This window comes from Octopus bimaculoides, chromosome 4 (genome assembly GCF_046866305.1).
Source record: "Octopus bimaculoides isolate indiv1 chromosome 4, ASM4686630v1, whole genome shotgun sequence".
Taxonomy (NCBI): Eukaryota; Metazoa; Mollusca; class Cephalopoda; order Octopoda; family Octopodidae; genus Octopus; species Octopus bimaculoides.
The window spans coordinates 53,439,733-53,466,596 of record NC_142931.1 but is presented as its reverse complement, the minus strand read 5'-3'; the positions used below and the strand labels follow the sequence as shown (position 1 = coordinate 53,466,596).

Sequence of the window (26,864 nt, the reverse complement as noted above, 5' to 3'; positions counted from 1 at the left end):
CAAGTATGGAAAAGTGGATGTAAAATAATTACGAACATACACCACACATAATAAATCTCTTCAAATGTCACATAATTCATTTTAGGTAAAAATTCTGTTTCCAGGTATACACAAAATATATATATAGCTCTAAAAACTATATATCCATACACACAGTTGCATATATAAACTTACTTACATATACTCTTTTTTTATTCTGTATGAGTAATTATAGTTTGCATCTACCCAAATTAAAAATATAAGCTAAGTTCACTCTAAATTGGTTATATGGGTATGTGTATATACATACTTTAAGAATCAATACATAGAACGTGAAAGTTGTCTACATTTGAATATGTCTGATCTAACGGACTTTCGTTATTGCGTACTGAAGTTAGATATATCTGGAGCTGAAACTGTATGAAAATGAAGAGCATCAAATCTGAAATATTCTTCAGTTACAGCAAAAATGACATTTTAGAAATAAAATAGTTGTTGCTCTCATGAGGAGTTATAGCAGATATATCAATGATTGTAAAGCAGCAACATTGATAATAGTAAATCAGCAATAGGTTGCTCCAAGAGCCACTATGAACAGCTTGCAGATAACAGACTTGACGAAAAGATTTAAGCACACCTGATGGTAAATAGATGAATGCCTGTATAATTATTTAGTTCGATTTTTCAACAGCAAGACCATTACAAAACATTGATGCTCTTTTTAAATTCATATCAAGAGATGTCCTCTACAGAAATATGTCTAAGTATTAAATAATGAAAATGGCAGGTTACCTTGTTCATCGCAAGCAACCAAAAATTTTTTTCTTTCTAGGTGTTGATTCTTAAAGGGTGCTATATAAGTAAATATCTAAATTAACTTTGCACTTGCCAATGATGAATCATCTGTTTGGCTTTTAACCCCAACAAAAAATTTTAAATGCAATAAATAATAAGCAAGTTTTGAAAAAAGTATTTTCATAAAGATTTTTTCTTAAAAGGCTGCAGAAAATGAGAAGCTAAAACAAACCAATAAGACTAAGTTCTAAAAAAAATAAATAAAATCAACACTGAAGGCCACAAAGAGAAAGCATAAGTGAATACAAAAAGAAACTATATATTGAAGGACAATTCAAATAGATGGGTCAAGGAGGAAAATAAATAAAAAGTAGACAATAAGCATGAACAAAATTTAAAATGATAAAGGGGATCACTTATGATATTGATAATATTTATTAGGGATTTCATTACAGAAAAAAAAAAAAAAAAAAAAAAGAAAGAAAGAAATCAGAATTCTAGAAAGTTGACTAATTTTATTAAGTGTTGTGTTACGTTTAAAATTTACATTTTTGTTCCAAAAGATTGAAATTACATGACAAGATTATACAGCTCATTATGAGATATTAATTATTTATCAATACATCTAAAATAGTTTTCAGTATATTGAAATTAATTTATTTTAGCAAGGCACGATTGGTTTTAAAATGAAAAACTATAAATGGCAGGATAAAAAGATCAGTACTTCTCTAAAATTTCATTTTAAAAAGTTATAGAATATTATCTGAAAATTTTTTTTTCATAACTAACTTTTATTTGTAAAAATTTGAGAAAATGTTTATTAAAAATACCTATTCTTTTTAATCCTTCTGACCTACTTAAAACCAAGCTATTTTTTCAGTTACACGAAATGAAAAAAATTTGCTTAAAACATACTTGATGAATGAGCAGTATTTTTAAGAATGGGGAAAATATTAATCCCTTGATTGGCAGAAATTAAAAAGCAGTGTTTGCAATAAATCTGCTTTTTAGAAAACAAAACTTTGCTAAGGGCTAACTGTACCTTTAGTTTTCTTTTTTTAATTATTCAAAAGAAATAAATGGAATATCAATTGCAATTAAAAGATAATAGCAATCTCCTTGAAACAGAAGTTATTGATGTGACTGCAGTTTACAAATAGTGTGGAAGAAGAAAATATTTTCAGAGAAAACTCAATATTCCATTTAATATAAGCTTTAAAATGAAGCAAAAGCAAAACAAGTAGAAAGTGAGAGAGAGACAGAGAGAGTGTGTGTGTGTGTGAAAGAGAGAGAGAGAGAGAGAGAAAGGAAAAAAAAAAGACACTATTGAAATATGTGTTTATTTGTGAAAACAACACAAATTGGAGAGCATATGGATTTTATTAGTATTAGAACAAACTGGCGATATATTCTGGGGGGATGTGGCAGCAAAGCTAGGCTAATGTTTTATAATGCCTAGAGAATTACAAGATCCATTACACAACTAGATCCAGCAAAAAGAAGTCAGACATAGTTGAGAAGATTAGCTAAGAAAGAGTGAATAACCATAGTCATAATAATGTCATTACATATCCCCCTAGAATCAAAGAGAGGCCTCAGTAAAAAGTGCTATATTAAGATGGCATTTTTGCTAGAAACACTCAAGAGAACAGCAAAGAAGTAGCAAAGTTTAAGAATAAAATTTTAAAGATGCTTAGAACCTTCCAAAAAGTTTACATACTATTTGCTGGCTATGTGTTGATGGCTGGAAACTCATCAAATAGAAAAAGAGATAATTTTGAGCTATAAAGTTTGACAGGCATTTGGACAAATGAACCATAATCCTTTGAATTTCAAAAGCTAATGAGAATGAAATAAATGCATCCAGCCAACCTTAAATACTTCTTCCTTGCAGTCAATTATCTAAAACTTGGTTCTGCTTGCCCCATAGTGATTCGAAAAATGAATCGACAAAGGTGTCAACAAGTAACCACACAAAGTTTTGGTCTAGGTATAGAGGAAGATGAAAGAAGAAAATATGATCTGGGAGTGTTGTTATTTTCTCTTTTTACTTTGGATACAGGTTTTTGGTAGGTTAAATTTTTTATGATATTTTTTTAAATTTATTTGTCTGCAAGAGTAAATTTTTGATAGTCTGTTCCACTCTGGACAAGAAGGTATTTATTCATCAAGTGCAGCTCAGAAATGTTACAGCTGTTCATTATTATTATAATTTCTTTTTTTTTTTTGATCATCACATGACTGCAGAAAGACTTATCTAATAGTCTGACGCAAGAGCAGCTGATCTGTCATAGTCATAATAGTGAACTTAATACCCAGCCAATTCTGCAAATGTCTGGTCCAACTCATCACTGATAGCTTTGTATCTTTCCTTTTCAGCAAGCAGTTCATCTGAAAGCATTAAGCAAGTAGCGAATTAAATCAGTTCTAATACAGAAATTTATAGGGAACATGAAATATAAATAGGTCATTTTACAAAATGTAGCATGTCTCTGTCCAATAATATTTTCATTTAACTCACACTCATTGAAAATTCATTAAAATTCTAATTAGTGATCCTTAACAATCTGCAATGAATTCTTAAAGACAAAGAAAGCAAAATGAAAAATATTTCTCATATATTTTATGCTGATATTTAAAAGTTAAAAACAAAGTTTAGTTATAATTTTTCAGATTGCTTAGCTCAACTTTTGAGATGAAATATCATTAATATTTACATCACCACAATGTTTCAATAAATTTGGTTTCTGATTGTCAGTAGGTGTCTTGGATGTGTACATTTAAGAAGGAGCTATAGATGGAAGGGAAATTGAGTCGATTCTTGCAAATGGCATAAAGACAAAAGGTGTGAAAAACATTTTGTTACATAGATGTTGAATAGAGAAAGTGGATCAGACTTGGCAACTGCGGCTGAAGAGAGGTGTGCATGGAAGGTGTGATGTACTAATGAGGGAAGTGTCACAGAAATTGAAAGGTATTATGTTGCACATGTGAGAGGTGCTGATATATAGAAGTGAGATGTAGGCAATTAACATGGACAAGCAGAGAAGACTAAAGTAATGGCAGGGTCATGAGCTGAAAGGATAAAAGTGACTAGATTTGAAGAGTGATGGAAGAGAAAATGAAATCAAGAAGAGCAGAAAGGGTAGAGCATGGAGAAGACTGTTGTGGATCCTGTAAGGTTAACTTCTGCTTCAACAGAGAAAAACGACCTTGAAATGTTTGTTGTATACACAAAACTGGACTGTTTTAAATGAAGTTAGTAATGATCTTTCTTATTCACCGTGTCACTGGAATCGTGGCTAAGAGCATGACTTATCGTTAGTTTAGAAATAAAAGCTCCCAGTTCAAATCCAATTGGTTAAGGTACTTCATGATAATCAGGTCTCATCAACTGAAACATGGTGTAGATGTAAATATTTAGAAATATTTTATCTCTAAGATAAGTTTTACAGTCTGAAAAATTATAAATGTATTTTAACAATAACTCATCTCAGATATTTAGACATTTAACATTTTCTCTTACTTTAAAAAAGTGTCAGTAAATCTGTCTAGAGTCTAATATTGAAAATCCAAATCCTTTTTTTAGTGAAAATCATAATACATGCATAAAACCTCTTAATTCTCAAATCAACGTACACACACACACTCAATCTGAATAGAAAGGGGGGAAAAAGGCAAGAGATTAGTGATAAGCCTGTCAACTTTGGTTGAAGGCAACTGAAGAAGTTCTAATATACTACCTCAACATTAGAAAAGGGTGGCTAACATTGGGCATCTTACTGCATAAGTTCATGAATCTCCATATAAGTCTGTTGCATCTCTTCCTGCAGCTTCTTAGTCTTCAGCTGTTCTTTCTCCAAATCGCCTGGAACATGCCAATGGGTCAGGAATCACACAAAGCAATTCATGCATATTACATGACAACTTACCATTTAGCCAGCAGTTTTAAAAGTTTAATGATATTATAAGCGCAACCCCATTAAGATTTAGCTTAAAATTTTAGTAAGGAATGAAAAACGCATCTAAAACTAATCAAAGAGTATTTTCTGCTAAGCAATGATTAAATTGTTATCATTTGTAGCTAGTTATTTATGTGTCTGTATTTCTGAGATGAGTTATTGTTATTAAGATGACAACACTTCTGATCATTATCTCGAGAGCATATATTTACATTATTTATATGTATACTAATTTTCTATCTCCAACAATTATTCATATACAACAAATCACTGATGCATGTGGCTTATTGGATATGGGCAATATTATCTTTCGTTAAGACATTTAAGTTCTTAATCTGAATGCTGCCTGGAATAATGTTACATAGTTAGGAATAAAGATTAAGACATAATTTAACAAATTCAACTGAAGTTTAGTTTAATTTAATACACAGACATAGTTATATCAGACAAAAGAAAAAGGTTTTCAACCTCTCATCTTCCAACTCTAATTAATTTCCATGTTACTGATGTCCCACTGTTATGCTGTGCAATAGTTATAATATAATTTCTCAACACAACTAAGAATTGTAAGGAGAAAAGAGTGATTTTAAGTCTTTGATACAGATATATAAGGTACTTTAATAATTTTGTATAATATTTCTAAAGTGTTTCATGCAGTTTATTTGAATTTATCATCACAGTTTTAATCTTGGTATAAATACGATATGTAGGTAGCTTAGGTGAAGCTTAAAGAATACTACCATAATCTTATACAAATTTCTTAGGGAAATATCACAACTGTTATATTCTGATAACCTATACCCAGTATGTAAACAAAAGATCTATGCTGACCATTTAGTAAGTAGTCATGTCACATTTGTCCAGAAAGTAGGCCATTTGTCGATGTTAGTAGGCATCAACAAACTAAATTCAATTAAGTCATTAATGCAATAAACCGAAGCTGACAAATACCAACAAAGTCTAATGAAAGTTTCAGGTAAAACAGAAACAATTTTATATTAAAAGATTTTCTAAATTATTATAAAAATTAAAATAGCATGGATACCATTGTTCAAAAATTTCAATATATTGTAGAAAATGTCAGCAACTGTTTTAGTGCAAAAATGAATGTTATAAAAATTAACTTCACAAGTCAAAAAAGGCAACAACTAAAACAAAACATGCCTAACATCAACTGAAATATTTATCACAACTCATGCATATTTTTTCTCTTTTCTTACTACAATTCAAAAATTCTCTTCGATTAACAATACAACTTCCAGCTATAAAATATAACAAATATTCATGAAATTTACAATAAATCTAATAAAATCTAGTTAAGGCCAAATTCTATGCAAGTAATCAGCTGTCTGACTTGTAGCATATTTAAATCTTTTCTCCAATTCATAGGAATTGGTAAGATTTTAAAAACATACCCTTTTAAATATTTTATAAAGAGCAAGCTGAGAAAAGTCTAAATTCTTATTACCATTTATCTCCTATTTTTAGGAAGCATTATTAAGAATAAGAAAGGTAGAATATTCACCTCCACCCTAGCAAATTTAATTAAATATTTTATATTAAAAAAAAAAAAAAACCCCAAAATTGAATATCCCTCATTTCTTTTAAAGTAAGGAATAAAATGGTATCAATTATGTCCGGGTTCTATGGCACAAATACTCACCCTCTAACACAGCTTTGCCTTTATGTAACAGGTTACATTCGCGCTCAGCACATTCTGTACGATTTTCAGCCTAATAAATTAATTAGAATCACATCTATAAGACAACCAAAGCCATGCTTTATAACTTCATACATGCAGTTAGCAGTGAATCCAACAATAATGTCTGCTGCTATAAGACTATCTGTGAAAAGGAGCTGCTAAATTTTCCTAAATTAAAACAGCAACAGCAGCTCTGTTGTACCAACAAGGACAACCAAACACACACAAGCAAAGACACACAGTCTTTGATAATACCTTCCAGTCTGTCAACCTCTTTCTGCAACTTGGAAACAGTTCTTTCAGCCTCAGCGGCACGGTTCTCAGCCTAGCATTAGACAAAGACAGGAGGCCAGTGAAACACCATGTAGAATGAATAAACAAAAAAAGCAAGAACAACTCTCCAAGCAGAACCTAGAGAGAAATGTTTTACCTACACTTCAAAAAATAAGAGATTACAAAATGAAATAACCCAGTATATTTTTCTCAATCAAATTTTATATTTAAAATAATAAGCAAAATCATTTAAATAGTTTCATCACCCCCACCCACTCAAAAGAACACATGCATAGAAAATATTTATCATAGCTTCATATTACAAATTTTAATGCTTATTTATTGAAGTGTTAAGTAAATGAGACATCTAGTGGATAAGATGGGTAGTGTATTGTTTATCTTGACCAAGCTTACCGATTTTCTCTATATGTGAAGTGGGGTAAATAAAATTAAGCTCCTTGCTTTGTGGTGCTATTTTAATAGCTGCCATAAATTAGTGGCAAAAATCTATTCCATTCAGACATAGTGCCTCTTCTGATAACCAGTAAATATAAGCTCATATGGCACAAAATGTCATCCTCCAACAACTTTTTAAGTTTAGAATGAGGAAATACACAAGCTAGAAGCGTAGTACTTTAAATTATGCAATATTTAATCATAGGTATAGCAAAGATACCAAATAAGCTTCTGAAAACTTATTTGATGGTGCAATAGATTGGTAAAATACCAAATCTAAGAAAATTTTCCAATACAGAATTTTTCAGTATATCCACTAGGAACTTTATTTTTGCTGAAGAACTAATTTTGAGAAATGACAATCAATGAAATATTTTAATAAGATATGAAAATTAATATTGAGTTAAAATTAAAATACAGAATGTTTTCTAAAGAAATTGATAGAAAATGTTTCTTATAACTATGAAAATAATATTGTAAGATATCTTGTGCAGCGGAGAAAACAAAAACAGTAATTAAAAAGTGCTTATGAAATATCACATTTAAATTGGTTATTAGCAATTTGAATTGTCCATTCTTTTTAAAAAACCCTTTTGTGACCATTTTTCTAACAAAATACACTAAATGCATTTCAATTAGTTTTGAAAGGAATCAACATTTTGGAGGATCTTTCAACTACAAATACAACTGGACACTTGTATCGAAGTAATAGAGAAAGTCTCAGTGGATGGTAACAAAAGGGTTAAATTAAAAAAGTTAATCTCAATTATTGAGAGATCCTCCAATTCTCTCTGTCTCAGCAATATCAGTTTAGAATTTGAAAGTATATGTATATTTTTAAAATATAGTCTCATAGCAGAATAATATTAGTTGACTGACTATGAGGCAACCAATTAAGAGCATGAGATCATCTGTGTGCATTTGTTTAACCTTTTATACACATGTACTGCTAGCAATAACAGAATAACAGAACTTTAAAATAAATAAATACAATTAGAATATACAATTGCATACCTGAGAGAACAAAATCAGGTAAATTTACTATTGCATAAGGACATTGCTCAATTCAAAGAAGAAAATGGCAGACAAAAGGTTTCTGCTGAGACTTTTGCTTTATTAAAGACACATTTTTTTATGGGTAAGTAAATGATTCTCTCTTTTCTTTCATTTTAACTTCTAAGTTGATATTTAAATACATAAAATCAAATGAGTACAGATATTGGATAAAAAAAAAAAAAAAAGATATAAACTCACCTCCTTCAATCTGTGTGTCAGATCCCGAATAGTCTCTTCGTAGCTGTCCTCTCTTTGGGAGGCCTATAAAACAGAATTTCAGATGAGCCAACAAAATAACTAAGATATTTTTAATTAGCACCTGGATCTAAATATCAAACTTTAATATCGTAGAAAGTTTTTATAGATTATTATATGACTGATAAAAGGCTTTAATTATTTGAAGGAATTAAGCAGAATAATGAAATTCATAAAATGTGTACTTCAAGATAACTGTAAATATCTAATACTTTGATGTATTTAAATTTATAATAAGAGTTTAATGTTAAGATCCAGTTGATTATTAATGCACAAGATTCATAATTATATTAGAAATCAGCTATTATACAAATGAAACAAATCAACTAAGCATAGGAATGGATTCTTAAAGAACTATAGAAGAAAAAATAGATGCCAAACAGTAAAGTCAGCCAGTATTCTCTTTCCCCAAGTAAGTTTCACTAACATTCTTGTTTTACAGGAGAACTCCATAAGTTTTCTGGCATTATGAGTGGAATCCATCAGTCATCTTTATGAGTGGAGTTCACAAGTACCCTCACTCTGCAAGTACATGTTTTATGAACAAAGTTTAATGGTAATTCCACTAAATGACTGTAGTTTGACAATATTCCTTAGAGATAAAAATAGCTCCAAGAATGAAATTCACAATCATCAGTGAATTGCTTGAGGCTGAACTTTTCATAGATGAATCCATACAAAAATATTTGAGTTTGTTTCAGTTGTACTAGCCGAAAATTGGTCATGCACAAGGGAAAAATAATGTCAAGTGGACTAATTGGTGTAAAGCTAAACTCTTTATACATACAGTGGCATTACTTAGTTTAGAGTTAAGAGTATACTGACAACTGAACATTAAGTTTACTGTCACTTGCAATTCAAACTAAATACATAAGAAAAAAATATTTTTTTTTACTCTTTTAGATTATGTAAGCACAAAAATTTTAATTGACACAATGCGTTTATGGACAGAGTTAATAAAGTTAATGAATACCACTTCTAAGTAAGACAAATCATTAAAAATTATTTGATTATATAAGATAAATGTAAAAGTTTATCAGAGATACAACTGCATAAACTGGAATAGAGTTTTTGATCTACAGCTGTTGAAGATGGATCCTCAGGGAGTACTAGTAACTCTGATGGGCCTTAATCAGAGTAGCTATGAAAGATTTACTGAAAGAGTGGCTTGATACATTCACTATTTGTTGATGGAGAATAGAAAAATGACCTCAACTGACATTTTGAAATGATGCTCACAAAAATACAAGATGTTACTGCCACCAAAATTTAACTGAAACAGGTCAGGTTTGTGGAGTTGGTCATGTTGAAATTTAATTTATATATATCTGACACTGTATAAGAGGAAAACTTCCCACAAAGTGTAAGAATCTGACAGTTAAGCATAGTGGTGGCATGGGCATGATTTGGAGGCTGCCTGTATGGTTCAATGGCTGGTCCATACATTAGTTGAAGTTACCATGCCGGTACAGCCTATCTGAATATTTTGGAAAAGAGTATGAATCTATGTTAGAAAACATTTAGGCTAATCATAGATTTTTCAGCTTGGCAGCAACCTGATGCATGCCACTGGAATAATCAATTAATTCCTCAAAAGCAAGACAATCTGAATGCTGTTGCAGCTAGCACAATCTTCACATTTTGGCACTGACGTCAGTATTCGAGAAAGAAAACCAAGTGACTTGTATAATTATAGAACCAAAAATAAGAAATTCTATTTAATGAGACCATCCAACTTAGTTATAAATCAATGATCTGTAGGCAAGATTCTTTTTGAGAAATTACCAGTACCTAAGTATTAATGTCATGTGATTTTACTCGTCTCACACTCCATTTTGTTGGAAAAAACAAAATGCTTTAGATTAAGTAATTTTAAAAATCAAATATATGTCACATTATTGATACTCTCAATAATAGTATGAAGGTAATTCAAAATTTTCATGCTTAAATTTATATCATTTAAAAGAATTAGTTTGAATAGTAAGTAATTAAATAAATCGATACAATGTTAAATCATCAGTTACTCGTCTTTAAAATTAAGTGCTGCCAATGTACATGTTAGTGTATGTCATTGCTTATGTGTATGTATGTGTGTATATATATATATATATATATATATATATATATATATATATATATATATATATATACATATATATACACACACACACATAAATATACAAATATGCAAACACATACATATGTAAGTGAATGTAAAGACACATGTTCACATGCATACACTCACCCACACACGCATCAAATACAATTTTAATGTTTTCAATTTTTAAGTCCACAAGACACCCACAAACACATTATTACAAATGGGGAATTATGCTTGAGACCCAAGAAATTAGCAGAATATACATTTTCTGGAAGTATAGTTAAAATTGTTAACCCAGAATTTAAAACATCAAATAGGCCCAACCCATGCCAGCATGGAAAACAAACATTGAAGGATGATGACGATGATGTCAAGTAGTTATGTGAAGACTGGCTGCACTATGACTTGAGTCTCAAGCACTGTTATAAACATCTGAAAAAATGTATTAATCATTAAATAATTCACACATTGCTTGATTGTAAGCACACCACACAATGAATTTGGTGTTTCTTAATTGCTACAATTTTTTTAAAAAGTTAATTTTGTAAGATTCCCTAACTCAAGCCTGGTTCAGTAACTGGTTAGAAGATCCAAGCATAATTTTCTATTCAGTAAAATTAAAGGATTGGTTGCTTTTTGAAAGAAATTTTTAAAATAATCAAGTCATTGACTTTTCATACCAAAGTTAAAAGCAAGCTCTTGTTTCAAATATTAGAAATTATATTTCCCACCTATTCTTAGGTAAAAAACAAAGATTAAAATACTAAAATAATTTTCAAGTGATATTTTGTTTTACAATCAAATGTCATCCAAATGTATGATTTAAAAAAAAAAAACTTCATCTTTACAATAAATTTAGTGATAAAATTAATATTTCTGAGAAGTTAATGTCAAAATTATTTTAGAAACCTCATTCTTAAGTCGGCTCCAATATGTCTATTTGCAGATTTTAGCAAATGAATTACAATAAATCATTTATGTGTCAATGATTTATGAGTAAAATGATCTACCATCAGAAAAACTATCATATTCAAATGCTTTACAACTAAAATTGTGAAAAATTTTTGAGATAAGTTGAAGATTAAATTTCAGATTCAGGTAGAATCAGCTTTATGGATGGTTAAATGAAAACCATATAAATTTTCAAAGATATCAAATTCTCATCAGTCACTGCATGTATCATAATCATGAAGGCTTCAATTACATCTTTAAAACCCAGTGTATATTAATATATTAAGGCTATCCACTTCAAAATAAATTTCAGACTGTTAATAGATTATTGTAAAAGTTGTTTGAATCTACATTTTAGGGTGGGAAAATATAAAAGCGCTGAGTTTTAATTTTTTTTTTTCATCATGCAAGAGGCTTCAAGCTTGTTGACGTCATCGAACACCATGCAGGTGTGGCGTTACCTCTTGCTCACTGATCTCCAGTGATTTCATATTGTTGCCCACAACCTTCAACTCTTCCTCCAACTCTACGATTTTCCTGTAATACAGAATACAGAATGATCAGAAATAGCATTGCAACCTGCCCATTGGCACCTTACCTGTTCGCATTGGACCTCAATTGTTTTGCAAGTATTACCAACTACATGTAGCTGTTCTTCAATGTCAAGCCTTTTGCTGTAATGGCATAGAGAAAACAGGGATCATTATCTGAAGGGGGAGGGGACAGCCAAATAATTGACCACTGAAATTTCTAGTCCAGGCAGTGCATGCCCACAACCAGCATTATGCCAAAACAGCTTCTGAGGCAGCCAAATCAGAACCAGCAACAGAGAAAAGCCAATTGAGATTTCTAGTAAACTGTTGTTGTACAAGGTACCAAAAAACTTTTAAAAAAAAATAAACAAAATCACATATCAAAATAGAAGGATTGCAAATTTTTACAATATCTGAAATACCAGTAAGAATTTAAGATTTTTATCTTTCCTCCAAAAACTTACCAGTTTCTTCAAATATTTTGCATCCTTATATATTGATAGTAATTTGCAGGAAGACTTTTAAAAAGAGAACTAATTAGTAAAACATCAAACATGACTACCAACAAGTTACCACAACTAGCTTACCTCTACTTCTTTAATCTGTAGTGTTTTGAGATTTCTATTGATTAGGGTCATTTCCTCTTCCAACTGTTTTGCTCGCCTATAAAATCCAACAGCACACATGCTATCAATCACATGCTAGGAAAACTGACTAGTAACTTCCTTTCGAAGGTTTGCCAGCAGAACAAAGAAAATCAGCTAACTGACACAGGATTGTATTAGGAGGATGAATGGTTAAATGCTAACAAAGGTTCCACTGATGACAACTCAACATGGAACTATAACATATAAATTTTTCTATCAAATAATTTTGGTGAGATTTTGATAAATAATTTGTTCATTTCAGTTGAATTTATTTTTTTTATTATCCATTGAAAACTTAAATTTTTCTGATTTTTATGAAAAATATCGAAAAGAAATTTTGTTTTCAAAAATTTTTGTGGAAAGAATTTCTCAGGCAAAATAATGCTTTAAGTAACTTATAAAAATTCATCAATAAGATGGAATATAGTTGTGTCAGTCAGCAGAATTAATCCATGTGTGTCACCTAATCAAAGCTAATTTCAGTGAACTCTGCTGAACAGAGATAAGCTATCATTTATGGGGTGGAGGAGATTTGGAGACTTTAAAACTTTGAGAGTTTTAAAGAAATAGGTAAAAATATTAGAATTATGAAAAGTTGGGTGAAAATTTTAAGAGAGGAAAAGCAGGAAGTGGGTGGATGGGTGGGTTGTTTAAAAGCTGAAGAAATAGTCCTATAGAGATAAGCATGAAAAAGGTGGGACAACATGGTTCGTGAAGTTGTTAGTAAAAGGAATCGAGTTTTAAAATAAGATGGATGATAAACAATATAACTTCTTTCATTTGAATAAGAAATTATTTCTGTTTTCAATGACTTCAATAAATTTGGTCAATGATTTCCAGCTGGTATTTATTTTATCAATGCCAGGAAGATGAAAGGATATGAGCACAGGTGAAAATTCTTCTATTCTGCAGCTATCTGTGTCATTGAACCACTAAGTGAAATTAATTCATTGGCATTCTGTAGGAAATATGGTCAGCATTGGGAAATTGTATTGAGAAATGTAAAAAGATTGTTTGAAACTGAAGACAATTACCGAATTGAAAGTTATCATCCAGCTTTAATTAGTAGAATTAGTATAATCAAGGAGTTAATATAATAAGAGTTATTGCTATTAAAAGAAGCGAAGCACTATGATGATGATAAGTAGCAGAATGAGTAAAAATGCAAAACTAAAAAGAAAATAACTTAATCTTATTCAACCCTTTTAATATTTCAGACCCTGCAATGGACAAATTTCTAGAATGGTGTTGCAAAAGGCAGTGAATGCTATTTTAATTGCAACAAATATAGGCGAGGGCACATTATACTTCAAAAGGGTTCAAATTCGCAAATGTAATTTTATAATATAGAATTTTTATTTGATCACCTATGAAGAGATTAGTTTCCCTAAAAAATCTTAGGGCACATTTAAAAAAAAAAATTTTTTTATGGAAAGCCCAAATTTATGTACCTTAGTATCATGAATGTTTGGGGAAAAAATTATAAATATTCTCTTTACTGAGACATTTAGTTGATCATGGTTGAGATTTTATTTCAGATTTTAAGCACGTTATTGAAAAAAAAAAAAAAAAAAAAAAAACATCACAGAATGAGTATTAAGCAATATTAAATAATTTCTTAAAAATAGCAATTTCTTAAATTTGTAACATTTCATTTAAGCCTTTTGATAGAAAAATAAATACTCATTCTAAGATTTTACAAATGGAAATATTAAAAGGAAATATTTCCATAAAAAAGAAAGAAGCAATAATGACTGAAGTTAGACAAAGTTCTATCAAACATTATTGCCATCAAATAATCTGCCAATAACTATCTTTTGAATTTGAGATTGGCAACATTATAAGCAGAAATAGTAATTGAAATACTTATACAAAGTAGACAATAATGAATTTGATGTGGTTTGAAGTCAATATATTATAGCATCTATATTACATTATGTTAGAAATAACATTTAAACTATCTGTTAGAATTTTAAAAAATTATTGCTTCTTTCTTTCATGTCAATTTAAAGGAAAAAGGCAGGGAAGAGAAAATGTTATGCAAATGGAACATGCTATCAGACAACACCATGATCCATTAGTAAATTCTAATTTTTCTATGATGGGTTTAATTTCCAGCATTAATTCTTACCACAAATGGTAGCAAATCCAAGCACACTTAACTAGTTTCTACATTGAACTCAGAAAAAGTGTAAGGAATGGAGTTAGTGACTAGAATAATGGTTAGCATAAATTGAGAAAGAACAAGATGCAGAAACAATCTGAAAGGTTTCCATAGCAAATAAATAAAACAGGAGATGATTGCTTAAAAAATAAAATATGCAGACATAATGAATTTTGTTATAATAAATAATGAAAAAAGAATGTAACTTTTAAATTAAATCTTGCTACACTATAAACAAAAACAAAACAAAAAATATAACAAAAACTAATTAACTAAAGCTCAACAAAAAACATTTTCTTTTTTTCAAATTTGCGTATGTGTTATAAATTTTAAGAGAACTAAACAAACTAAACTACTAATCAATAACTAAACATCTCTTAGGATGTTGTATATCACATTTGTACAGCTTTGCCAGTCTTTCACAGACCAAAAGTTTCAAAGCTCATAAATAATCAACTTGGAAAGCTACTCAAGGTTGGTTTTGTGGAAAATTAACGTTGGTATGATTGAAGTTGTCTCTGGCCTAACAAGCCAAGAGATCAGTATTCAGCGGGTCTGATAGCATATCATTTTCCTTTCTCTGAAAGACTGATACCAAATAACCAACCTTTTATTATGTAAGCTGGTTTCTTCAGCAATTCCTAATTCATGTTCAACAACTTTAAGTCTGCGTACTGTCTAGTGAAAAAGATAAAAGTAAAAAAAAAAGAAGAAAGGGAGGCAAGTCAGCTGTGGACTGCGTGAAAGGAAAAGAATTTTAAAAAAATACAATACTCACGCTTCTGCAGCCTCTAAACGGGCTTCAGCACGCTCAAGGTCTACTTCTGTTATTGCCAGTTTACGGGCAGCCTGCGTAAGAAAGATGTGTTACCACTATGCTCTTTAAAGAGTTTGTGTTAGTAGCTGAACATTAGTGGCACACAACTTGCACGCATTCCCATAAAACATGCAAGTTTCTTTATGATCTATGTACAGAATTATCATGCAAAAATTGTTTTCCTTATAATTTTGCAAAATCCTAACAATCTTAACATTAAAAGTATTTACTGTAAAATGATATGTATATATATAGACAGAAGAATAGTATTTTTCTCTCAATGTATAGAAATATGTTTTTAAAAATAATACCATTTCATTATTAACAACAAAGTAAATTTAAATTTAGAAATACTTTTAAGAAAGAAATACACACTTCAGTTACATATCATAAATAATTCAGCTTACAAAGTAAGAGAAGCATACATAAATTAATATATTGTTGTTTCTTTGTTGGTTATTTCAAATTTATGTCCTTTTAAGTTTCCCAAAAATAGCTTTAAATTTCAATAATTCTGATCAAGTTTAAAAAACAAACAAACCAAACAAAACAAAAACTATAAAGCCAAACCAAAAAAAAAAAAAAAAAAAAAAACTGACAAAATACAAGGAACTAGATATTAATATAGTTTTGCCTTCAATTTTTAAGTTGGAACATTGCTGCATGAAGGGAACTCATAAGATTTAAGTTGAGATTTAAGGTGCCTCGAAATAAAATGAAAATTATAAACAAATATATATATATATATATGCAAAACTATATCAATATCTAATCTGAAAAATGTCAAGTTTAAGATTCCTCCAAATTTTAATAAGAAACAAATTATATTGTCAAGTATATTATTATAGTGCCTTTATAAAATTAAACTAAATGAAAATGTGATCATTAATTATAAAATATGATGAATTTTAATCAGTAAATTATTGAAGTAAATCATGAAAAGATTCAAATAGTAAAATGTAAATATCTAAATTAGTAGATATCCAAAAGGTTATAATTAAAATAGATAATTAATTTGGATAAAAAAAAAAAAAAAAAGTAAAATAATGTTATGAAATTCAAGTTGAAGGAATCTTTAAAAAATACAAATAAAAATATAAACAAAATGTATTTCAATTATCAAAAAACATACACACAAAAAGAAAACATCAAGTCGTAAGAAAACTGGGTTTAGTACTAAAAAATCTTATCCAACTAATCTTAAGAATTAGTATTGAAGTTACGCTATGTTAGATAACTTTGTACTAAGTTGTATATATCTACCTACATTTTACACATTATCCTGAATTAAATACCAATGAACAAGGTAATTTAACATGCCTTTGAAACATCTGTAATTCATGCATTAACATCTACAACTAATGCTAATCACAATCTTTTCTTCTATTGTCTCTCTTCTAATATTTCCTTTTCTATTTTTTTTTTTGAGGAAATTGGAACTGTAAACATATTTCATCCGAGTTCTAAAAGTGCCAAGCAAACTTTTTGGCTTCAAAAACAATGCAATCCCAAATTTGGGTCAAAAATTTCATTTTTTTTTCCGAAAGCATCATAACACTTTGCCAAATTCATCAGACTGGCACAGCAAACACCAAGCTGTCACCTCATCAAATTTCCGATCAGCATCTTCAGCAATCCATTTGGCTTCCTCTAATTGCTTCTCCAGTAAGTCGATACGTTCTTCATCTCCTTGGCTCCTGTTTTCCAACACTTTGCGCCCTCTAGTGGTGCAGAACAGATATTGCTCATAAGTTAAGAAATTGGTACAATTAAAGCGCAGGCGATAGTATTAGTTGGGTTAACTATGTTACAAACGGATGTGGCTTCATTATTTATATTATGTTGATAATATGAAGTTCAACTGCAGTGAATAGACCTTTAGTGAATAAAGCATGCATACAGTTGGTGCATAAAATCACCTCATCATATTTGCGATCACCTTCTTCAGCTATGTACTTAGCTTCTTTGAGATTAGCTTCAAGTTGATCTATCCTTTCATCATCAACTTGATTCCTGCTTTCAAGTACTTTGAGCGCTCTGCCAGCGGACAGTGGAAGAACAAAAGGTTAAATCTAAATAATGTACTAGGCCAAATTTCAGCACATGAACTTCATGGACATTTAAAAAATATACACTGAAAGAAATATGTCAATTAATAATAGAAAAAAAAAAAAAAAAAAAAACCCATCAAGTGACCCCCATCTCACAATCAACAAGACTTTGACACTGAAATAAAAACAAATAAAAATATTAATAAAAAATGAGATATATATACACAAAACAGCTGTCTGCTTCTTCATCCGAATCTTTAAATCATTTTCGTACTGTTTAAATTAACCGTGCTTAATACGTCTCGCGTTAACATACCTCCTCGTATTTCTGTTCTGCATCATTAACTGTTTGTGTGTTTTCTCTTGCGATATCTTCTAGACAGCAGATTCTGTCATAATCATGTGCACCTCTGTTTTCAAGTGCTTTCTTGGCTCTGTATGGGGAAAAAATGGTGTCAACAAGTGCATGCAAACTAAGTGGCCAGTACAACATACCTCATCATATTTTTTCTGGCTTTCAGAAGCAAACAGCTCTGCATCTTTGCATTTCTGCTCCAAATCACAAATGCGGTCATCGTCCATGGAGCTGCGATTTCTCAACACTTGGACAGCTCTAGTCACCACCACAGCAAAAGCAGAACATACAATCACATGCACAAGACTTAGAATAATATTAAGTGAACACAGTAATAATTAGATGTTGCTTTTTTAAACTATGCCAGTAGTGTAAATGTTAAAATATAATGATGGATGATAATGTTATCAAAATCCTTTTTCAGTTTAGTGGTGACAAAACAATTATACTTTTATGTAACATACTTTCTCCAAGTCATTATATAAAAATTGCAACATTTGTGTATAAGGTTCAATCTTTGTAAAATGTTTCTTGAAATAAAAAGATTTCAGAAACATTGAGATTAAAATTATCCAGATATACATTGCAATATAAGCTTTTATCAGTGTGTTGCATGCATGCAAAAAAGCATTCTCATGGCAAGAAAAACTCTTTATGTTGGTCATTTGAAAATAAACCACTGGCAATATTTTAGTTGTTAATCTAAGTACAAAATTTCTAAAGATAACTTAACCGAAAGTACAAGTGTATAGTTTCATGTTGAAAATGCTACTCCTTTTCATTCAAGGTTACTAATCTCAAGTACTAATAAACAGATTATTCACCACCAGACCAGGTCATGTTCAATAAAGAATGCCTAACATAGAAAATAAGGAGTACACTGGCACAATTGCATTCTTGAATTTTGTTCCATGCTAAATATCACAATTAACTAGATCTAGAGATTGCCAACATACATCCACACTGCAATGGCACTCCATTATGATGTTTGATTTTTCATCCCCTGCATAGGTTAATCTAAATAATCTAAACATACTGGATCTATGGAACAATGTCAGGAAAGTGGCAAATTGTAACATTGAACTTCTCAACTGTAATTATAAACTAAATGAATTCACACACACACACAACTGAACGTATGTGCATGCATATTAAATATAAAAATATGAGACTTTCCTGGTATTCAGACTCACTTCTGCAAAGTGCATACAAATCTACCAGTTCATGAGACTTATACACTGACATCCTAATAAGTAACATCCAACTTTCTTAAACTCTCTGCTATCAAAATGTTTTTGAGTCTGACATATTAGGACAACATATCTACAAAATCACGAGACTATATGATTCTGTCAATTACTCAACTTAGTATTTTATTATTAATCAATCAAGCAATATGAACACACATACATGTATAGAGAATTTTATACCTAGTAATTTATCTCATTAATAAAATAATAGCCATCATTTTGCATTTATCAAGCGACTACTTCTACACATGCAAATATGTCTAACTATAGATGATTATCAACATCTGGATGGAGATAAGTTTATATTTTTTTCTTAAAGAAAGTATGATACATGAAATCTGAAGTTTAAGTTTGAAAATAATTGTTAAAAGCTAAGAAATTTAAATATTTGAAAGTTGTTACAAATGACTGATTTATGTTCCAATAAACGTTCAAAGTATACCAAAACTTTGGAAAAATGAGTAGGCTTAGAAAAATTTACAAAACCTCTCTGTTCATCATTACTATTGATGCAACAAAAATAAAATAATACATGCAAAAACTAAACTAAACTAAATAAATAAAAATAATAATAAAAGAAATAAGACAAAAAATTCTTGCTTGGTAAACAAGAAAAAAAGATTTTAAGAATCTATATAAAAAAATTATCCAGAACTTATATGTCTACAAGTTACAAGAAGTGGTAAGTTCAGTGCTTAACTCTAGATTCAGTAGTAGTTAAACAAAGACATTGAATTTCTTCCTTTATTCAATGTTATTCACTATATTGCAGATAGTGTGGTTCAGTGTTTGATATCAGGCAACATGCAGTTGGTAAAAATAATATCTTAAGAGGCACAGAATAACACCTGCAGAGAATATTAACTCACGACATGGTTAATGCAATAAATTACACAACAGATAACTTTTAAAAATAAGTTAAATATTTCATTTGATCTTGAAGGAGTTACTATTGGAATTATATAAATCCACAACAGTAATTAAAATAGTAAAATCTTGAACATAATATGATGTATTGATTTCAGATTTTGGCACAATGCCAGCAACTATGGGGAGGATGTAAGTTAATTACATCAACCCCAGTACTCAACTGGTACTTACAGATAAAATGTTGCTAAGCATTTTGCCTGGCATGCTTATGATTCTGCCAGCTCACTACCTTAAACCATATGAATATAGGTTTCTGATGTTTGGAACATGGTCACAAATTTGGAGGTGGGTAGGGAAAAGGGCATACTCAATCACCTATACCCCAGTTATTCGGCTCACGATTGCAAGGTTGTGAGGTCAATTCCAGGTGGCGCATTGTGTCCATGAGCAAGACACTTTATTTAACATTGCTCCAGTCCATTCAGCTGGCAAAAATGAGTAGTACCTATATTTCAAAAGGCCAGCCTTGTGATACTTTGTGGCACATAATTTCACAAACAGGCTGTTCTGTTGATCAGATCAACTGTAGCTCTCGTCATCATAATCAATGGAGTGGCAGTCACACACTAGTGATTGCCTGGTTCTCTATTTCATTGGCCCAGGTGGGATAAAGACTCAGAAATGTAAAAGATAACTAAATATAGCAAAGCATTTTGTTTGTTGAAGTCTGATTTTGCCAATCCACTGATTGAATAATGAAAGCATTTGGCTTTTGGTTTATGGGAAAACCATCACATCAACAAGTTGAAAGAAAATGTTGGTGTGAATATTGAAGGTTCCTGAACTAAAGGCTACAACTCAAAATGAGTGCTAACAGTTACAGATCAGCCAGTTTTCTTAAAGCTAATTTTGAATTGTTAAATAATTAAAGCAGGTATATGGCACTGAATCTTAAATGTCTTAATCTCTAAAAAAAAAAAAAAAGGAACAAAACCAATATCTAATAAAGAAATAGAATAAGTAAAATAAAATCTTGTCACCACTCAACCAAAGAATTAAAAAGTAACAAAATTGTTTTAAACAATACTATCACATGCACTATTCTAAAAAAAAAACGAAAAAAAAACACATATATACACATACAGACATACACACAGACATATATACACATAGATTATATATATATATATATATATATATATATAAATAAAAATATGTGTATGTATAAATGTATTTATAGCTAAAATGAAGTTATGTAGCCAATCCGTCAGAATTAAGATGCATCATGAAATTGCAGAAAATATTTATAAGTACTCAATAAAGATTAGAAAATATTGTCATAAAAGTTTTAGTCATCTTTTAAACTTATTAAAAACGAATTACATTTGAGAATGTAGAAAATGAATTAAAAAAATTTAATAAATTAAACTATAGAATTTGGTGCAAAAGCTTTCATGATGCATATTATAGTTAATTTATTTTAAATGGTTTGCAAATGGAAACATTTTTACAAGATGTGCTTAATAAGTACATTACAATTGATCAAGCAGATATGGTATACTTTAGGCAATTTGACAAATGTTTATAAATATAAAATTATTTTGGTTTATTACCTAAAATGCTTGATATGAGTTATCATGATAATGAAAGTTCTGTACTATTAACTTTATTCTTTGTTTCCATTTACATAATGTTTTAATCAGGTCAATTTCTGATCATTAAAAGATATAACACTTCTAAATATGTACAATACAAATTCAAAATGAAGTAAACACCCAGGAAAACTTTAATTATTTTAGCCTACTTCTATAAACTCAGAATATTCAAGTAGATTTTTTTTGTATCTACTCTCAGCATAAGGTTTTTCTTTCTAGAACAATATCTGACAAGACTAAAAGCAATCTTTGAGGTAGTCAGGTTTAACTTGATTTAAACATGCCACTAAATCAAAATAGAGTTTATGACACGTATTTAAGGACTTTATCACTAAATCTTGATACTCCAATTTTAATTTTCACTGTCTGAGACTACAAATCTCAACAAAACTGTGCAAAAGATGTAAACCACCCTGGTATAGCAGTTTCATCACACACTAGCTTTTGTACACAAAGCAAGCTCTCAAAATTTACAGCAATAATACCTCTGATGACCACTTTATTATTGGACATAACAGTGCTTAATTCATGTTACAAAACACTCATCATAACCTAGACAAGAGTTTGTAAATAAATAAATCTTCATTTAAATTAAACCAAATGTTAATAATTATAAAGCTCCATCGAATACCACTTACAAGCAATACTGAATTAACTTTTTTTCTGCAGGATGGAAAGCCAGTGTTTATCTTAGAACCCCCCCCCCCCCTATTTCAGCACCTTTATTCACTAAGTAAAACAGGTTTTTATTAAATTAGAGTTAAGTATGAATTAAAATATATATATATGTATGGGCTGAATGAAACTTCACAAACTAATCTCTTTTCAAAATTACCCAATGTCTAAATTTTTAACGAAGTAGATTTGTCTTAACAATTCGGATAGTAAGTTTTTGGATAATCTATTACTTCAACGAGATAAACCTAGACTTTTTGTTATACAGCATTCCATTGTAAGTTAATTTGTTATTGAAAAAAAAAAAAAAATTAAAATTAAATTTTCACTTGTCTGTTATATTCTAGACCCTTTTAATAAAATCTAAGAAACGATACTTTAAGAATGCACTACCTCTCGCTTTCATCTGCAGCCTTTGATGCCTCGTCTAATTTAGTCTGGGCAGTTGACAATCTCTCTTCTGAGCGTTCAAGATCTTCCTCCAAAAGCTGAATTCGTCGGTTGAGACCAGCAATTTCGGATTCACACTGAATAAATAAAAATAAGCAGAAAGAAACTGTCGATTAGCAGAAAACAAACAAAATACTTAAAACTGGATTATCTAAGCATAAAAGATTTATGGGGAGATCTGGATCACAATGATAGTTACTGTCTGTTCAGTATTCAAATATTGTTAGGTTATTCCAATATAACTATATTACATAGAAATAAAAGTATGCAATATCTAAAATCTGATAGATAAATAGTCAATACAATAAATACTTCAAATATGAAACTGCTTGAGTTGACTAGATCTGTTAAATGGGGTAATATCTTTTATTTTCTTCCGTACTAAGTCAACTCGTATGAATAGTGAATACATTCACTAGCACACGAATAATAAGCAAACATTCAGCTTTGCTGGGTAAACAGACTGAAGTTAATTCACAAGGCTCTTTTAGTAGAACTAAGAGAAGATACATTGAAAAAGGAGGAAAAGTAACGACTTTGAAAAGTAGTTATTTTTTTATTCATGCGAATATAACCCTATTGATTAAAAACGGTATTTTTAGTTATTTTTTTTTTACAATGGGACAATATACAATGTAGGTTTAACAATTTCAGTACTTTAGTTTCTTTTTATACTCAGTGATGTGATTACACACACGCATGCATGCACATACACATGTATTATTCACATTTTTTGCACTCCGGCTTTAGAATAGGTACGCTGCGTCCCATAATATAAAACAAACACAATCTCTGTCTGTCGCATATATATATATATATATATATATATATATATATATATATATATATATGTGTGTGTGTGTGTGTGTGTGTGTGGAGAGGAGAGTATTTATGCTTCGGGTATTCGATATTCAAGGGCGTAGCAACAACCCATATGGGTTGATACATATATACTCATACACCCATTTACACATTTTATTTAAATTCTGAAGTATTCAAACATCAAGAGTGAGAGATGCCAACTACATATAACATTTTTTTTTTTGAGCGTGCGCGAGCGAGAGAGAATGGCGTTATGTGCTTTACTGCAGACCTATCTTTCTTAACAATGGCCGCAATGATAGAAAATTTTTAATTACATGCATACTATATATTAAACATATTTGACAAGCTTTAGCCATTTGTAGCAAGCATTACCTAATAAATTTGATGAGGCTTAAGTTTTTGTAACCAAGTACTGCCTTATATATTTGATAAGTTTTAACCATCAGTAAGCAAGCACTACCTAATAATACATAAGCTTCAGCCAATTATATAGTAGGCATTATCTAATATACTTGATGAGCTTTAGCCATTGTAGGAAGCGTATAGATAAAAATATAAAGTTTTATTAATTTTTATTATACATCAAAATTATAAATGCCTCTTCCGTCAAATAATTACCTAGATTAAACAATGCTTTAACATATTTTAAAAATTGAACCTTTCCTAACTGACGTAATCAATGCTATTAAATATGTAAGATGCAATAGATGATCAACTGGATGAAATATTTGATTAATATTTATGCAACCAATTCCGGAAAAATTCAATTAATCCTAGCATGATTTGAACAATCAACGTTGAAAAACAAAAGACTAAGTACTTCGCTTAACGTTTTACCGATTTTTGCCATTTACTGCACTAACCACTAACCATATAAACAAATTATTAATGTTGCTAACATAAATTATTTAACTGGTTTGACAACTAATGAAGAATGCTTAATTATTTTGTTTTCTAAATGAAGCAATTCATTAGCAAATCATGAGCTTATAAAAATGAAATATGTACATCCTTTGTTCAAGCAAATGTCAGATAAAAAATACTGTTACATTTTCAGACATCCAAAAAACATTTAAAAAATGAAAATTATTAAATACCAAGACATTTTCAGACATCCAAAAAAACATTTAAAAAATGAAAATTATTAAATACCAAGGCAATATGTAATAAATATAAAATTAATTTGTAGAAATATGTAATAAATATAAAATTAATTTGTGGCAAATTGTTCTCTATGAAGTGACAGTTAAACTCTGCACAAGATGTGTGCTATCAAGCCCGATGGCTTATAATTATCTTGGGTGTGTGTGTGATGAGTTGCGCTATCTAATTTGATGACACACTTTACCAGACCTAGCTTTGCATTCACTAAATTCGGAGTTAATAAACTGTGAAATTAGGTAACGGGACATTTTCTATTTATTAATGCATAGAAAGAATTATCGTCATAAACTATACCAATGAAGACTTTATTTTTTCACATTTCAACTGTCATTTCGAAAGTCTTATCACTTGTATACTAACCACTCCCATACTTTCTACGCTGTCTAGCCTACAAAACCTTTTAACACAATTCCTCTTCACAATAATTTATATTCAAGTCAAGGGCACCCAGTAAACTATATTATGTCTTTCTTTTAAAACCTCATATCTGAGAGCTATTTCGTATTTCTATTACTAGCATCTAACTTCTTTCAACACCGAATTAGTCCACCCATAAATTGTACACTAAACATAACAATTTCCAATGACCACCCCATTCTAATGCCACAAGAAAAAGCTATAATTCAGTCTCTTAGGTTAGTTAAAGTGTTTCTTCTAACTCTACCCTCCAATTATTTTTCTGGCCTATGAATTCCTCATACCAAAAATAGCGAATAAAACAAATAATTTTATGTTCTCGACTTTGAATGAATAACCTAATCTGAAGCGTATGAGTCACCTCAGACCAGGGTTAACATTGGGTGGGTAACAGTGGTTCATAGATTCCATAAAGATGATAGTTACCGGGAGGGGGGGGGGAAGAGGAAGAAACCCTGTTGGGTATTTGAGTAAAAAGAATGTTGCACCCATAAAAGACTGATGCCGCACGCTTGATGGACACACACAGAGTACAATCAACAAATTTCCGGTAGATACATCATTACAGATTGAAGAGCTGGCTATGTCATCAAGGAATCTGATACCGACCATTACCGCACTACTTCAGACGACAAAAACATCCTCAACAGCAGAAGAAAATCAACAGGGACCCACAGATAAATATTTATTGGCTCTTTTATACAATCCTAACCTTCCTGAAAGATCGCCAAATGTGCTGACAATATCTTGAAAACAAGAAATCTAAAAGTGTGATGTGATAGTTTTCTAGAAAGTTGCCAAATTGTCAAATTCTAACTGGAGAATTTTGAGTTAACAAGAAATTAGTGTATGGTTGGTTGGTTTAAAGAAAAAAAGGCCGAATGGGAAGATTGTCATCTTGCACGAGTTACCAATTTTGTTGATGACTCGGCATGTGAGAATGTACGAAAAGAAATGAGTTTAGGTCTGACGGATTCTTGGAGAGAAACGAAGTTATTACATGATTGAAAGAAAGTAACCAATACAGCATGATAATGACTAGTAAAGAACATTCTAAAACGATTAACTTTGAGCGTTATCCATATCAAACAAATTTGACGTAGAAGCATTTAAACATTCCAAAACCGGTGACATTTTTTGTTAACCAAGTCAGACGAACAACTTCACAAAACCATCGTCAATATCCCCGATTTCATTTAGTATGACTCATTCAATTTTAGTAACCTATGCAGAGATAGTGCTTTGAAAGACCAACACTACAAATCTCATAAATTAGTTGTCTTGGTACCAACGAAATACAGCTTCTTTCAACACTCATATGGAATTTTTAGCATTTTCTCTATGTGGTGTGTCGGCACTTATACACTCCCCTCTCAGTAAACGGGGAAAAACTTTGATGAACATTATCAATCATGTAGTTGGTTCTTAAAAAAACGTTTTGTAAAAATTATTTCCCGAATT

The 26,864-nt window shown here is 30.3% G+C and overlaps 1 protein-coding gene across 50 annotated transcripts in view; it reads right to left on the bottom strand.

The window, feature by feature from the left end:
* Window positions 1-1,269: 1,269 nt before the first annotated feature.
* The window catches only part of LOC106871823 (tropomyosin Tod p 1.0102), a 51,275-nt gene continuing 25,680 nt past the window's right edge, over window positions 1,270-26,864 (bottom strand). For 2 of the 50 annotated variants that reach the window (XM_014918514.3, XM_014918474.3), the window contains 8 exons: window positions 22,941-23,074; window positions 17,295-17,412; window positions 15,653-15,723; window positions 11,992-12,067; window positions 8,422-8,484; window positions 6,694-6,763; window positions 4,518-4,642; window positions 1,270-3,165 (listed from right to left, as the gene is read on the bottom strand). In XM_014918514.3, the coding sequence (XP_014774000.1) occupies window positions 4,554-4,642; window positions 6,694-6,763; window positions 8,422-8,484; window positions 11,992-12,067; window positions 15,653-15,723; window positions 17,295-17,412; window positions 22,941-23,074 (621 nt within the window). In that variant the 3' untranslated portion in view covers window positions 1,270-3,165; window positions 4,518-4,553. Of the gene's footprint in view, window positions 3,166-4,517; window positions 4,643-6,399; window positions 6,764-8,421; window positions 8,485-11,991; window positions 12,068-12,128; window positions 12,205-12,650; window positions 12,727-15,481; window positions 15,553-15,652; window positions 15,724-17,294; window positions 17,413-17,610; window positions 17,729-18,058; window positions 18,177-18,237; window positions 18,356-22,940; window positions 23,075-26,864 lie in introns of all 50 variants that reach the window. The other 48 variants (XM_089350712.1, XM_014918477.3, XM_014918517.3 and 45 more) reach the window with 46 other exon arrangements.